At 44.6% G+C, this 14,587-nt stretch overlaps 2 protein-coding genes across 2 annotated transcripts; one reads left to right on the plus strand and one right to left on the minus strand.

Annotated features, from left to right (window-relative positions):
- Positions 1–1,800: 1,800 nt before the first annotated feature.
- Positions 1,801–9,608, plus strand: galnt5 (polypeptide N-acetylgalactosaminyltransferase 5). Its single transcript, XM_077002548.1, has 10 exons — positions 1,801–3,529; positions 3,778–3,944; positions 4,297–4,416; positions 5,294–5,429; positions 5,830–5,949; positions 6,521–6,638; positions 6,841–7,170; positions 7,846–7,926; positions 8,163–8,312; positions 8,456–9,608. Exons 1-10 carry the CDS (start codon positions 2,334–2,336, stop codon positions 8,594–8,596), a joined length of 2,559 nt encoding a protein of 852 aa, XP_076858663.1. The 5' UTR covers positions 1,801–2,333; the 3' UTR covers positions 8,597–9,608.
- A 2,538-nt stretch (positions 9,609–12,146) lies between these two features.
- On the minus strand, positions 12,147–13,928 carry LOC143512352 (uncharacterized). Its single transcript, XM_077002549.1, has 2 exons — positions 13,159–13,928; positions 12,147–12,993 (listed from the first exon to the last, which is right to left on the minus strand). The coding sequence occupies exons 1-2, from the start codon at positions 13,679–13,681 to the stop codon at positions 12,764–12,766; spliced, it is 753 nt and encodes a 250-aa protein (XP_076858664.1). The 5' UTR covers positions 13,682–13,928; the 3' UTR covers positions 12,147–12,763.
- Positions 13,929–14,587: the final 659 nt, after the last annotated feature.

Below are 14,587 nucleotides of genomic sequence, written 5' to 3' on the forward strand. Positions count from 1 at the left end.
GTTCGTTCTTTCTTTCTTTCTTTCTTTTCTCTGTCCTCTGTTCAGAGGCTCCCTCTAGTCCTGATGGGCAGGAGATCCTCTGGGGTCGTCCTAAACCAAAGTGTGATTTGCATAACTGAGCACAATGCCCTGTGTACAAGCTATGCAGCTTCATTTAACAGGCCCCTCGTCTCTCTACCCAACCGGCAATCCAGGACAAATTGAGAATGCTATTTAAGGCCCCAGCAGCTATTAGGGCCCTACTTTTCATTTATGTGACTGCTGCATCACCAGAGGGGATGATGATAGGCTATTAGACCAATCTGCAACCAGCCACAGTCCATGGAAACACCATGTCTATTTCCTGTGCAAGCTTGATACAAGTTACAGAGAATTTAAAAAGGAAGTAATTGATTTTAAATTAATTGTGTGAAAGGTCTCCATGATGGGTACCATCTGTCCAAACAAGCTGCATATTCCGTTAAAAAAATGTAATCTAAATTAATTAAGGTGCTAACAAATTACATACATCTTAGTTAACGTAGGAACGAAACTTACCGCAGGAAATGTTATGAAACAAATTAGCTCCAACAATGAAAGAAAATTACTTCACATAACTAAATATTACAGTCGTTTCCGCAAGCCATATTTCTTAATGAATTCTCTAATTAATTTAATTCACACATTGTGCATAATTTGAAGCGGGAAATGTCAGTGGGTCAGATTTAACCACAGTCCTGCTGGCTGTCTGTTCCAACAAGAGACACATTAGCTAAACATGACCTCTATGCAAATGAGAGACCAACTGTTGTAATTTCAATTCCAAGGCCTAATTAGCATGTTATAAAGACACAACAGCGGATCGTTCCCTTCCAGTCACTCCATGCCAGAGTCTGTTTAACAACGCCTGGAAACAACTCAATTAGAATACACCGGGCTCCCTGGGATCTGTTTCATACTGTTTATTAAAATAGGTCCAGGTGCACCAGGTTTTCATAATGTTGCAGTTCCAATCACATACCTGAAATGTACTATTTTAAAATAGTGCATCTTCCTTAGACGCCTATTAGTAAATAAGGTATAATACAATACATACAAAGTCACATGATCTCGCTTACCTTGGTTTACTTAAACACTCGGGATGCATTGCACATCACCATTTTAAAAGTAATGTATAAAAACTGCAATGCACGTTGATGACTGTCCATAACTGGTTAATGGGTAGGCCTGTGAGCTGATGAATACCTGGGGTATTGGTGCACGGCCTCGGGGCAGTCCTGGGGCTAAAGGACTCCTATGAAAGCGCCTCCACCCGGACGAGAAGGCCACACACTCAGGGATACAGACTCCCACCTGACTACACACACTGCTGCACGAACGGGATCCCCCCCCCCCCCCCCCAACACCAACCCCAACCCCAACCCCACCCTTGCTCACTCTCTCTTTCTGTCTTGATGACTTTTCAGCCATTTTTCATGTGTATCTCTTTGTCTGTCCTATGACGCCATGTTATGACAAACATAAATCATAAAGTAGTAGTTCAGGTGCCTGAAAGGTGCTTTGCCACAGTTAGAGGTGAGCAGACTGATATTCAGCAAGTTTATTATTTAGGAAACTTCTGTCTTTGTGATGGCCTAAACGAATGGGAAATGTCACACCGTATAAGCTTAAATGTGATCGTTATTTCTAACAAATGTGTTTGTTTTGCAACTATGCCTTAACCTGTAGTTCTGGTTTTCACTGATTGCATACTGTGAAGTGCGCAGTGGCGCTACGCCTACACGTGGTCAAATGGCCTACGTGTAACTTTAAAAAAAAAACAACAAAGAGGAGGAGAAGACGAGGTCTGTTGCGTGGGCGAGCCAGGAACAAGCACCAGCCAAGTCCTTCACAACTATGTCCACAGTCGCATCTAGTGCCACGTCCGTAAAGTCCGTGTTTTTCGACGAGCCCTTTGAACAAGGAACCCAAGAGACGCGACATGAAATCGAGGAAGAAAGTTTGTGAAGAATTCTGAGCTACGGTGCAACACGTGACTCTGACTTTTACCTGCACGACGTGGGACTCGATAAGCGAAGAGTTTTTGGTTTTTTTAATGAGTTTCTTGGGATGTTTACCGCGTCGTCCACATCATGCGTCAATTAAACGACCGTGATATATTTCGCTTTGTCTGTGCATAACTCCAAATGGAGAAGCGCCAGCTGCAGGGGCTCGAGCTGCGGTGGGAGGGATGTTGCCACGCGGACATGGCCGCGCGCGCTCTATCAGTAGTTCAGTTCACTGACTTACACTTCTGGAAGTAGTGTAGTAGGTTATACTCGTATTTATCGTTTGGTTATTTGATAGGGGTCGATATGAAGTTAAGAAACTATTTAAGGGGTAGCGGGAGGGTCCTCGCGTTTGTGTTTATCGCGTCCGTGATTTGGCTCCTCTTTGACATGGCAGCGCTGAAGCTGTCGATCAGCGACGTTAACGGGCAACTTGTGAAGGAGCTCGTGGTGAGGGAGAGAGAGCTCGCCCGTCGGCAGCGCACACACACACCCAGCCACAGGGACTTTAAACATCCTCTTCACAAGGTCGAGGTTCTGGGGCAGTCTAAACATTCAGACAGGTTCGGGAGAAAAGTTGAGGACGTTTACAGAAAGCGTCTTAAGGACCAGACTACATCACATCTAGAACTACACAACAAGGTGGAGAGTCACATAAATAATGAGGTGTCAACTCTGGCCAAACTACAGAAACCACTGGGTAATGAAAAGAAGTCAAAAGTGCGTGGGAATCCGAAGAGTCATTTTAAAAAGCAGGCATTCAAAAGGCATAAAAATGAGAATGACACAAGAATCGGAAATAAAGTGCTCAAAGTAACCCAAAAGGCTACAGAACAAGGACTTGAAGAAAATGGTAAGAAAGTGGCCATTTGGTTCACTAAGGCGCCACCTGCTGACCAGGAACAAAAGTATCTCGCAGGACTTTCAGAAAAGAAAACTCCACAATTGCAGAGCAATGCGACCAACAACTCTAAAATACTAGTACAGGCCACTAAAACACCACTGGATGTTGCATTACATAGGACATTTAGCAACAATGATACAAAACCAGTAAAACAAGACGCTCACCTAAATATTGCCAATGACAAATACCCTGTCAAACCTGTACAGAGGGTTACTAAGGAAACAGGCAGCAAATTTAATTTGAACAACAAGGACAAACGATACGCAGTCAACAATACTGATCCAAAGTCAGGCATGGTACAAGTTTCCCTAAAACCACACCAGCTGCCTGTGAAAGTGGACAGAGTGGATCGGCCGAGGGTTAAGCCGCAGAACTCCACACGCAGGAGGAGGTCCGGCGAGCTCCACAGGGTGATGGGCCTGGACATGACGCACAGTCCGAGGGACGCGCTGGCGATGGGGCAGTTTGGGCAGGCGGCGGTGGTACCCCTGGACATGCAGGAGGAGAGCAGGAGCAGGTGGAGCGAAGGCTACTTCAACGTCTTCCTCAGCGAGCAGATTCCTGTGGAGAGAGCCATTCCAGACACTAGACCACCCGTGTGAGTGCTGGAAGAAGATGCCGCATGCGTGGCAGTCTTTGTTCACTCCTTGACTCAGTGGCTGACTCATTCAGACACTTTTAGCTGGCTGCAGATTCTTCACCAGGGGGCGCTACTAGCACTGAAGTAGGAATGTTGTGTAGTAGTGGTGCTTTGCACCAGCGATGCAGTAATTGATATTAAAGTGATTTGTAGTACAAAAACCACAGGTCTGCTTTGGTTATACATATTTCTCCCCTTTGGTGTAGCTGCATGGAGAACCTGGTTCATGATGACCTGCCTACGACCAGCGTGATCTTCTGCTTCGTGGATGAGGTGTGGTCCACTCTGCTCCGCTCCGTCCACAGTGTGCTCAACAGGTCCCCCCCTCACCTACTCAAGGAGGTGCTGCTGGTGGATGACTGCAGCTCCAAAGGTGAGGCTATGGCTGGGGTTTCTCCACCAAAGGCAGGACTCTGGGAGGGCTTTCTGGACCAAAGGCTCTGGGAGAGATTTCAGGGCCGAAGGCTCTAAGAGAGATTTCAAGGCCAAAGGGCTCTGGGTGTTATTTTTGGACTATAGACAAGGCTCTGGGTAGAATGTCACTACTTCAGGCTGAGCACTTATGACACTGATGATAAGTAATCGAGGGATTTTGAGATGAAGTCTGTTTGACATGTGAAACAGGTGAGGGCAGGTCTGCTTCACGTGTGAAACTGATGAGAGCAGGTCTGCTTCACGTGTGAAACAGGTGAGAGCAGGTCTGTCTGTGTGTCTCCGTGCTGTAGACTACCTGAAGGAAAACCTGGATGCTTACATGTCTCAGTTTCCCAAAGTCCGGATCATCCGTCTGAAAGAGCGACAGGGGCTGATCCGGGCGAGGCTGGCCGGCGCTGCAGTGGCAAAGGGTAAGACACACACACATACACACACACACACACACACACACACACACACACACACACACACACACACACAGTGTATCAGCAAGCAAAACATGCATACATCCACAATTACTTGTTCAATTATTGCATATCAAACCACACCCATTTACACAGCCACACTCAAAAATACATGCAAAATATAATCATTGAGGATATAAGGAAAGTTTTTCATATACATATTTTAGTATGTTTCACGCTCATCTTAAAATAGACTTAGTGTTGCTAAATATATGTTTATATGTAAATCTTCACCCCAGCCTCAGATATTAGGCACTCTGGAAATGATTTTCTCTCAGACAGCTCTGTGTTTTCTGCATCCATCTTCCTCTCTGTCCTGACTAGTCCCCCTGTCAGTCCCTACTTTCCTCCTTGCACACAGCTGGGAACTGTGCCCAGATAGTTAAATCTCTCTAATCTAATCTGTCGTCAGACCTTACTTCTTGTGGTCTGAGAGTCATTCAAGTCCGTTTTGTCAACCTCTTGACGGGACTCTAATGTGCCTTTTAGAAAGTAATATGTTCTGTCTGGCCATTTAGAAAGTAATATGTTATGTCTCACCATAACAGTCTGATTTGGAGTGCTGCAGTGATGGTTGTACTTCTGTACAGTTCTTTGATCTTGACAAAGGAACTGTGTATCTTCTCCATAGTGACACATGTCTGACCTAAGCTGTTCATCTCTTATACAGACAGCTGTGGGCTTTTCCTAAATTAAACTTCACATTGCATTTAAAATATAATCGGGTCCATATGCACTGTTGAAATAAAACGAGACGGAAGAGTGTCGAAGCTCGTCTCCTTCTGCTGCGTCTGGTTATGGACCTTGTTCACCCTCCGGACAGGAGATGTGCTGACCTTCCTGGACTCCCACGTTGAGTGTAACGTGGGCTGGCTGGAGCCGCTCCTGGAGAGGGTCTACATGGACCGCAGGAAAGTAGCGTGCCCCGTCATTGAGGTCATCAGCGACAAGGACATGAGGTAGCCCGGCTTCTCTCGGAACACCGCTCTTCTCGGGTTTAAATGAAGCGATAGACTTCATGAAGTTACAAGTAGCTCTTAGATAGGACCAGACTGCACGTGTGATTGTAGCTTTCAATCCACCACCGTGCACGTGACCTTCTCTTCCAAAGGTCTTGTGCTGCTGTTTACCCAGCAGTGTAGGCAGATGCAGGCCTGACGCATTTCAGAGGAAGTCAAGTGAGCTCTTGTAAATGTGTGGTGGTCAACCAGCCTGCTTGAACCCACTATATTCCAGTAGTGACAAAAGCGATTCAAATATTTCAGGGGGAAATGTTATTAGTACTAATTAATGAATTTGTTTTTTTTTTTTTTTTTTTGCAAGGCAAAAATATGTCCTTGTCTGTATCTGTTTTTGCAGTTATGTGATGGTGGACAATTTCCAGAAAGGCATTTTCAAGTGGCCTTTAGTTTTTGGCTGGAACACTCTATCACAAGATGACATCATGAAGAACAACTTGAAGGACTCTGACCCCATGAGGTAACACACAGGGACATTTCTCAGTCTAACATTTGAACTAGGATTTGAAATGAATGAATCTTTAATCCATTGTTAATTAGGGTCCTGCTGTTATTGTGTTAACATAAATATATAAACGTGCTTCCTAATGTGCATGCAAATTCTGCTGGAGTTTTATTTAACTCGCATTTTTTGTGAATATTGAAAATAAGGTAATCGGTGTTAGTTTTGCTAACTGCTGCCAGGTTTAGCCAGTGAATGTGTGTCCCAATGCCATCTCCTTAATGTAATCCACAGAGCCCTCCAGAATAAGTCAAGCTCACTAGGTGCTTAGTCCCTCTTCATGTGGTGTGTGTGCGCGGATGTAAAATGTAAAACAAGTGACAGTGTGGGAGTTCTGCTCATATGTTTCACTTTGTGATTGGGATGAAAAGACACTTAACGAATCACTTAGAGTAGCTTAAACGTGTCCAGTTCGTTTCCTTTAATGGCCACAAGAGCTGATAATCATCCTGAACGTTTCATCAAGGTTGACGTCTACAACGACGTGAACATTTCTACGAGCTCATGTGTATTTCACTTTATGTCCTAGGTGTCCTGTGATGGCAGGCGGTCTGTTCTCTATAGATAAGCAGTATTTTTATGAGCTGGGAACGTATGACCCTGGTCTGGATGTGTGGGGAGGAGAGAATATGGAGCTTTCCTTCAAGGTAAAACAAGAACAAAACGAAACATCACGCAGCTCAGCAGAACAAGAAATGAGTGTGTCTGCTTTCAACTGCTTCACAGGAAGCAACGTTGGAGTTTACATAACCTACACAAGTGCCTCTTTAACATACCTACATTGCTCCATCAGATCAGAGTTAAATCTAGATGTTCGATTCTCATCATATTATGCCTGCTGACCATCAGATCTGGATGTGCGGCGGCGAGATTGAGATCATCCCATGCTCACGTGTGGGTCACATCTTCCGGGGCGAGAACCCCTACAAGTTCCCCAAGGACCGGCAGAAGACGGTGGAGCGTAACCTGGCGCGAGTGGCCGAGGTGTGGCTGGACGAGTACAAGGAGCTGTTCTACGGTCACGGCTACCTGCACCTGCTGGACAGGAGCACCATGGACATCGGGAACCTCACAGACCAGATCCAGCTGAGAGAGAAGCTCAGCTGCAAGAGCTTCAGCTGGTACCTGAAGAACGTCTACCCTGAGCTTGAGGCTCCAGTGGTCAAAGCTGAAGGCCTGGTGAGCACAGTGGGCTTTCAGGAGAAGGTGGAACCGATGTATCGCTTTACAAAGTTCTGACTTGAACTTTGCAGAACTTGAGGGATTTCTCAGCGATTTAATAAGAAAGTAATAGGCAGATGAGTACAGCAGATGATGGACAGGTGTCTTAACATCACCGCTAACACAGTTTATGTTGTTAAGCTGAAACTGCAGCACAGTCTCCTGTGCACGCAGTAAGGAGGGCCCTTGTTTTGTTCATCTCCCAGTGCGAGACGCTGGGGCCATTGTGCAGTGTTTGTTGACAAAGACTCAGTGTCACTCTGTGCATCATCCCGTCCGATGCTCCCCATGGTTCCATTGAAGCCTTTGTCTTAGCAAATCAGGATGAAGCAGTAAAAACATTGTCCCTTCTCTCTCTCTCTCTCTCTCTCTCTCTCTCTCTCTCTCTCTCTCTCTCTCTCAGACATTAAAGGTGACCTTTCAACCTTTTCTTTGTAGGTTTTCAACATGGGCATACAAAAGTGAAAAAATGTAAGATGTGATGTACATAGCCTGTTATATTTTGCTGCAATGAGTTAATGGGTGGTGGAAGTGCTTCACCACCACCAGAATGCGCTGCTCTGCAAGTTATAACACATGTATACACACACTCACACACATACGCACATTAACTGTGACCTTTAACCCTTGTAGGTTTTTAACTTGGGCATAAGAAAGTGTCTGGTGCTGGATAAAGGCTCCTTGTCCTTTGAGATCTGTGATCTTAGCAAGCAGGTAATCCAGACTTCTAGATTTTTCTTCAGTGGTAGTCCAGAAAGTCCTGCAGTTTTGACGTTCTCTTTAAACATAGAAATGACTTACATTTTTTAAAAACCACAAAGATTTACAGCTATTATTAAATCCAATTTGCAATTGTACAGTCATCACAATCATATGCAGTCATTCCAAGTATTCTGTTTACAACCGGAGGCGCAGACTTGGCAGGTCCTGACCCTGTCTTTGTCTTTCAGAGCCAGCACTTCAACTACTCCTGGGTGATGACGTTCCGACAGAACACTTCCTGTGTGTCTCAACACAGCACAAGAAGAGGCGTGTCAATAGAACCATGTGACAACACTAAGCCACACCTCCGCTGGCTGCACAGGTCCTCCAAAGTCCTGGTATGTAGTTGCTGTAAAAGCGCTTGATTGATGCTCATTTGGTCACATGGTTAGGAGTCAGGACCAATCGTTTCAGTTTTCATTTGCATTAGGTCATTCATGGTGTGCGATTGTAAATGTATGCGTGCATGTTTGTGTTTTAGACAGATCATATGGTCGCAGAAACATCTCCACAGTGGGTGTGCCTGGAGGCGGGGCCTGAGGGAGGCGGGGTCTTCCTGAAGGTGTGTGAGGCAGCCAACCCATTCCAGAAATGGCACTTCACACACTACTATGCCCAGTGAGCTGTGGAGCAGGTTACTCTTTCAGACGGAAAACATGTTGAAGTGACTGGGTCTTGGGTAATGGGAAGAATGGTGTTACTGGGGTACTGGGAGGATGCATGCGGAATGGTGTTACTGGGGTATAAGGGATGTTTTCAGGGGCTGTGCAATGTTGTTGTATTTATTTTTCTGTGTATTTTGGGGATTTGTTGTTTGTTTGGTCTGGACTCATTTGGGAGCTATTCCATGTAAACATGGTTTAGGGCTTTGGGCCAACAGATTTCTCTGTACATGTTGCATTTGTTGTGAACAACCACAAATAAAAAGCATATTATAGCTGTAGTACTTCAAGGAATACTTGGGATACATCACAGTTGAGTGTGATATGTCACTAATGATGGAGAAGATTCGTTTTGCGCTATAAGCAGGACCCAGGAAACTCATAAAAACATCAAAACCATGCAGGCAGCTTCAGATGGAAGCGTATGGCTGAGCTAGCAGATGAAAAGATCACCTTTTCAGTGATGTCACTTCATGTTATTGTTGTCTAAATATTTGGCATTACCACACCCAGACGAGAGATCTCAAGTCCTCTCTCTTAAATCCTACCTGTCAGAAGTATTCTTTAGCTGGAGGATGCAAGCTATAAACTGTGTAACTGGTGGAATGTTGGCAGTTCTGTGTATTTTAAAACCTGAAGTAATCTTAGCTACGTGGCACAGGGATTTACACAGTTGCAACATTTGACCCAGTGTTTGTTTGGTTTTTTTTTTTTTTTTTTTTTTGTGGGTAGTACATGGGTGGTATGTTTTAAGTATTTTGTTAATAATTCTGTTTACAGTAATCATGCCAAATATGAGCAATAAACCAGATTTTATGCTGTGCACATATCCTTTTGACACTAGAGGGAGATATTTGTGATCATTATTAAACAGGAGGGGAGTTGTGTGCTGCTATTAAGATTTCTCTGTCATTACTTAAGTTCCACAGAACATCAAATTTGACTTTATTAAAGATTGAACTATTTCTTTTACATGTTTCCATCTTGTATGATTAATATCAACTTATAACTATATATATATATATATATATATATATATATATTTATTTATTTATTTATTTCCTTTCTGGGAAGAACAGGAAAAGAGATCAAGTATGCATTTCCCATAATGCAAGTGCAAATCATTTACTGTATTCAGATAATCTCTGAGACAATATGAAAGTTATAATGCAGATTTTAAAAATTTGCTGTTCTGTATAGCTCATTTACTTACTGTCAGCATACTGTAATTCTTAACAGGAAGTGCTGAATATATTCTGTGTAATTCAGGAAAGTACCTGCTTACTTTATGCCCCTGAATCAAAAAATGTATTGAAAGTACAAACCATGTAAGACACACGCACAGATGCTCACGGTTCACACAATTGCTTCTCATACATAGTGAACTTTGTAGTGGCATATGTCTTTTTCTGACTTCGCAGGCCGAGTTTGAAATGAAACCAAGACTAAATGGTGTGGCCATATGAGGTCAACTGTGAGAATGAGTTATGTCTAGTCTCCATTGACTTTTCTCATATTAGGGGACCAGAAATAATGGTACAGTTAGCTCTTCAGTTTTGTCCAGGTGTCCGTGTCCATTTAGGAACAAACACAGGTAATCAGTGCTGAAAAGAGGGGAAAACATATAATTAAACAGTCCAATGCAGGACCTGACAGAGGTTCAGCTTAGGAGATTTGAGCAATCAGGCTACAAAATAGAGGTCACTGCATTGGATGACCAAAACATGCTTTTCATATGCTTTTCACTGTTCAACACATCAAAAATGGCAACATCAAAAATGTAACATGAGAAGAATGAACTATGACCTCAGTTGATCACAAAATGCAAACCACTGGAAAGGCTTAGGAGCAAACATAAGAGCTGAATATGTACCACAGTAATGAAGGAAAAAATAACAGGTGTAAAAATAAAATCCTCCATCTTTATATTTACACACAGAGCAATTTCTTCAGTGTGAGGTGCCAGAAAGCAGCTCATAACAGTGTTTTTATTGTCTACTTGGAAATTGATGGGCTCTGTGGGCACCATTGCTGCTAGCCTGGGGCCACTGGAGTTCACTTGGGTGCACTGTGCAAAGGTGTGTCTTCAGTCACCAGAGAGTTTGGGCAGCCTCGAGGCTTGCTTGCTTTTGAGGAGGGGTGCGTCATGTCAGGCTGAACGTTTAGGTGACAAAGGAGAGCATAATGGTGCGGTGATCACTGCCTTGGGGGCAGTGTGGGTGGGGTGACTGGGAGTGGTGGTTTCTTGGCCGTGTAGGGCGTTAACTGCAGGAACGGCTACAGGAAACCAGTAGAGTGGAGTGAGAAATCAGGGTGGTTGAAGCAGGGCACCCTCGGGTTAGGGTTAGGCACAGGCCAGAAAGAGAAAGACTGGAAAGACTAGCAGTGTCCGAAATTTACTCCAATAGAGGTGAACGACGACACAGAGAACATTGACTATACAGCCCATGATCTAAAGTGCAATGAGTGAATGGTGTTGGAGGTGGAGGCCTGGACATGTCTTACCCTCTTGTTTGTGATTTGGGAGGAGGGAAGGCCCAGAACAAATGTTTTCAGATTTACTTTATAGGAGCCATTTTAGGGGATGCCTGGTTTAGCTTGCATTAAAACATTCACCTGAAAGATGATGCCGTCCGAAGTAAAAGACAAATCTGTCGCAACTGTGTCTGTGCTGTCATGTCAGTATGAACCAAAGACTCAAAACCTTCTTGAATTTCTACCACAAAGTATTAAGTACTGGCAAGATGTACCTAATAAAGTGACCGGAGTGCGGATCTAGGATTTTTCTGAGTAAGAATATTCTTATATGAACAATATTCATAGAGGGGCCAACTATTAGTCCATCATCCTTGTTTTGGTAAAGTCTATATATTTCACCATCACACCATGTTCAAACCAGTAGAGGTTCTAGACAGGGCCAGAGTGGGAAACTTTTTCACCCCGGGAGTTTCATGCCCAAATCCGGCCCAAAATTATTTCCCCCTCCCAATCGACCCAAACTAGAGACTGACATGAGCTGGCCCATTGGGAATCCTCCCGAATCTCCCGATTAGCCGCTCCGGCTCTGGTTCTAGACCATCTGAACTGGGGGTGGGGACCTGTTATGGGGGGAGGGGGTCCGAAGATTTTAGCCTGATTCTTCAAATATAGTGACAAAATTGCTAAGTTGCCAATACTGCTGCCCCTTTACCGTCATTCACAGAATTATGTGTCTCACGCCACGTCTCATTTAGGGTGGCCTTGGGGGGGCGCTGGCCTGCTGCAGGGAGGGAGGTGGTTGTGACTGGCCTGCTGCAGGGAGGGAGGTGGTTGTGACTGGCCTGCTGCAGGGAGGGAGGTGGTTGTGACTGCGTTGAAGTCGTTAGCACCATCAGGTTTTAGCTCTGGTTCTGCACTTCAAGCTTATGGTCAGTGGTTTATTTCAGTGTTCTAGAGCACAGGGCCCAGAGTGTCTTACAGACACTGTCAGGTAAGATAGCAGTACGTTTACAATGAACTCCAACTCGCATGTAGATTTGGTCATTGCCTCTTTAATTTGACACATCTCTGCCTATATCCAGATGAAATACAATCATTGTGGTGACACCTTACACAGCAATTATAGTAATAATTATAGTATGCGCTGCCGCCCACCGTTGAATATTAGTATTAATATATAAATATGGACCAAATTCTGCATAATTTTTTACAAAGTGTTATTACATCAAGGATCATTATTTTTATGTACATGAGATTATAAGAGACATACATATACATGCCAGCACTGGACAAGCTACAATATCTAGTCACTTGCTGTAGCGTATTGAGCTTGGCTCGTGGTGTTACAATGCAATGAGCTTTACAACTGCTCTAGTAATCTACTTTGGCAAGAGAAGTGAATGACTTTAGCTACCTAAATACCCTAATGAATCATTATGAAATTCCAGCTCATGCTTGTGAATTTGGTCATTTATTACATGTTGATTCACCTATTTATGGAACACCAGATAAGATGCAACTACGAAACGAACGTTTGCTGACTGACGCTCTTTGTTAAATCTATTGAAGCTCTTGCTTACTTGCCCACGTTTCGGTTCTTGAATACGTGAAATCAAAAGTGAACGGTGCGGTTCTTTTCTCCGGGGTTCTCACAGCTGCATCCTGGACTCAAACTCCTGGATTCTCTGGCGGGTGTGGCCTCTGCGAATCTGCTTGTAAGAGACTGTTCCGTACTTCTCGTGGGATAAGTGATTAAATGAGATGTTCAGCCTGTCTCCGACACCGTTGGACACTAAATACGCGCCTCTCTCGTCTCCAGACGGGTCGGAGCCCGTTAGCGTAATGTTGCCGACCCGTTCAAGAGCGTCACTGCTTTCACCTGGAAAAACGAAGCAAAGGTCAAAGAACATGGACTTAAATGTTAGGCCATGTTCGCAAAATCGCTTTGTGTCCAATGCAGTCTTTATGAGTTTTAACCATAGTCCATAACTTTTAACCAAGTCCAATGAGATGATCCTGGTTTGCAGTGCATGCAGCTCCTTACCCTGCGTTCCTCGCGCGTGTTCTGACTGCAGGTCTGCGGGCGCCTCGGTCTGCACGTGCGCCTGCACGCTCTTTTCCACCTGCGTGGTGTCCTCCAAACGCAGCTGGGCAGCTGCACCTGTAGCAGACGTCACCTGTCGTGCTGCTAAGAGCTCGTCGGTGCGGGCTGCTATGCTGTCGGCCGCTGGTTCGGTCTTCATCTTAGGGCCTTCTTCATTAATCCCGACACTGCCACGCACAGACCGCCCTGATTCTTCATTTCCTAAATCCAGATCCTGGGAAGTAGACTCGAATCCTGCAGGCCAAACAGCGCCTACGAAGGCAGAAGTGTCGTCTTCTGGCCGTGGGATTTCTTCATCTTCGCTGTAAAACACGCTGTCGTCTGCTACGGCCACAACCCCAGGGCTCTGACTGTCTGGCTCCTTGAGTGTCTGCAGGACCTCCACATGTAGGTCTCCACTGGTGTCCACCGTGGTGGGTGTGGAGCTCTTGTGGGTCTCAGGGATACTCCCAGCATCTTCCATCTCAGATACGGTCCAACCTGGGACTTACCCTGTGCGCAGGGCACAATTCTTATAATGTGGCTGGTTATTTCACTGTTTCTTCCTCTCTTTTTAGCACACGCACCGTCTGGCTAAACTAATGTTCATTACTCTTCTTCCACACTTAAGAGAAACGTGGCCTGGATCAACGGTGCTCTGGGAGGTTATTCCACAAGCATTCTAAACCAGTGAAGAACAGGGAGTTTGTACTGGCCCATATGAATGGTGGTTTTGTTTGTTCTTCCATTACAAACGAATCGTTTGTCTTTGGATTTTAATCCTGTTCAAGTGACCACTAGCGCTTAGAGGCATTAAAAAGCCCGATTAACATTCTCGTTTACGATTCCGTGTCAGATTTGTGCTGCTGGTTGGACCGTGAACCCGACCTACGTAACGTGCACTTTCTACTGGACCAACAGTGGAAATGTGTATAATGCGTAAGGGAAGTTAACATTTTGGGAATAAAACATTCACACCCCTGAACCCGAGTGACATAATCGCAGATTTTACTTGTAACGGTATAGGCCTATAAATTATTTTCAGTAAATAAAGTGAAAAGTGAAACGGTTAAGTTAAACATTTTGCAATGCTTCATATTTTGGCTTTTTAAAACGGTTTGGCAGCCTATACGGTTTGTCCTACAGATCAAATTACGATTTATTGTTCTGTGTCCAGTGCTCCTCAGTCTCAGAACCATGAACCATTTGGGCTTGGGACGGTACATGACTCGCTTTACTACAGCACACCAGATTCCTGTTAGCGTTCAAAGTTACTTTCTTGTAAGAGACAATGCGCCGAAATCTAGAGCTTCCAGAGAAAATCTCTGTTAATCATCACTGTGGTGCTGTGCTGGAGTTAGACCTGTAGATGTGTAAGTAGGTGTGGAGA

Source organism: Brachyhypopomus gauderio, chromosome 4 (genome assembly GCF_052324685.1).
Source record: "Brachyhypopomus gauderio isolate BG-103 chromosome 4, BGAUD_0.2, whole genome shotgun sequence".
Classification (NCBI taxonomy): Eukaryota; Metazoa; Chordata; class Actinopteri; order Gymnotiformes; family Hypopomidae; genus Brachyhypopomus; species Brachyhypopomus gauderio.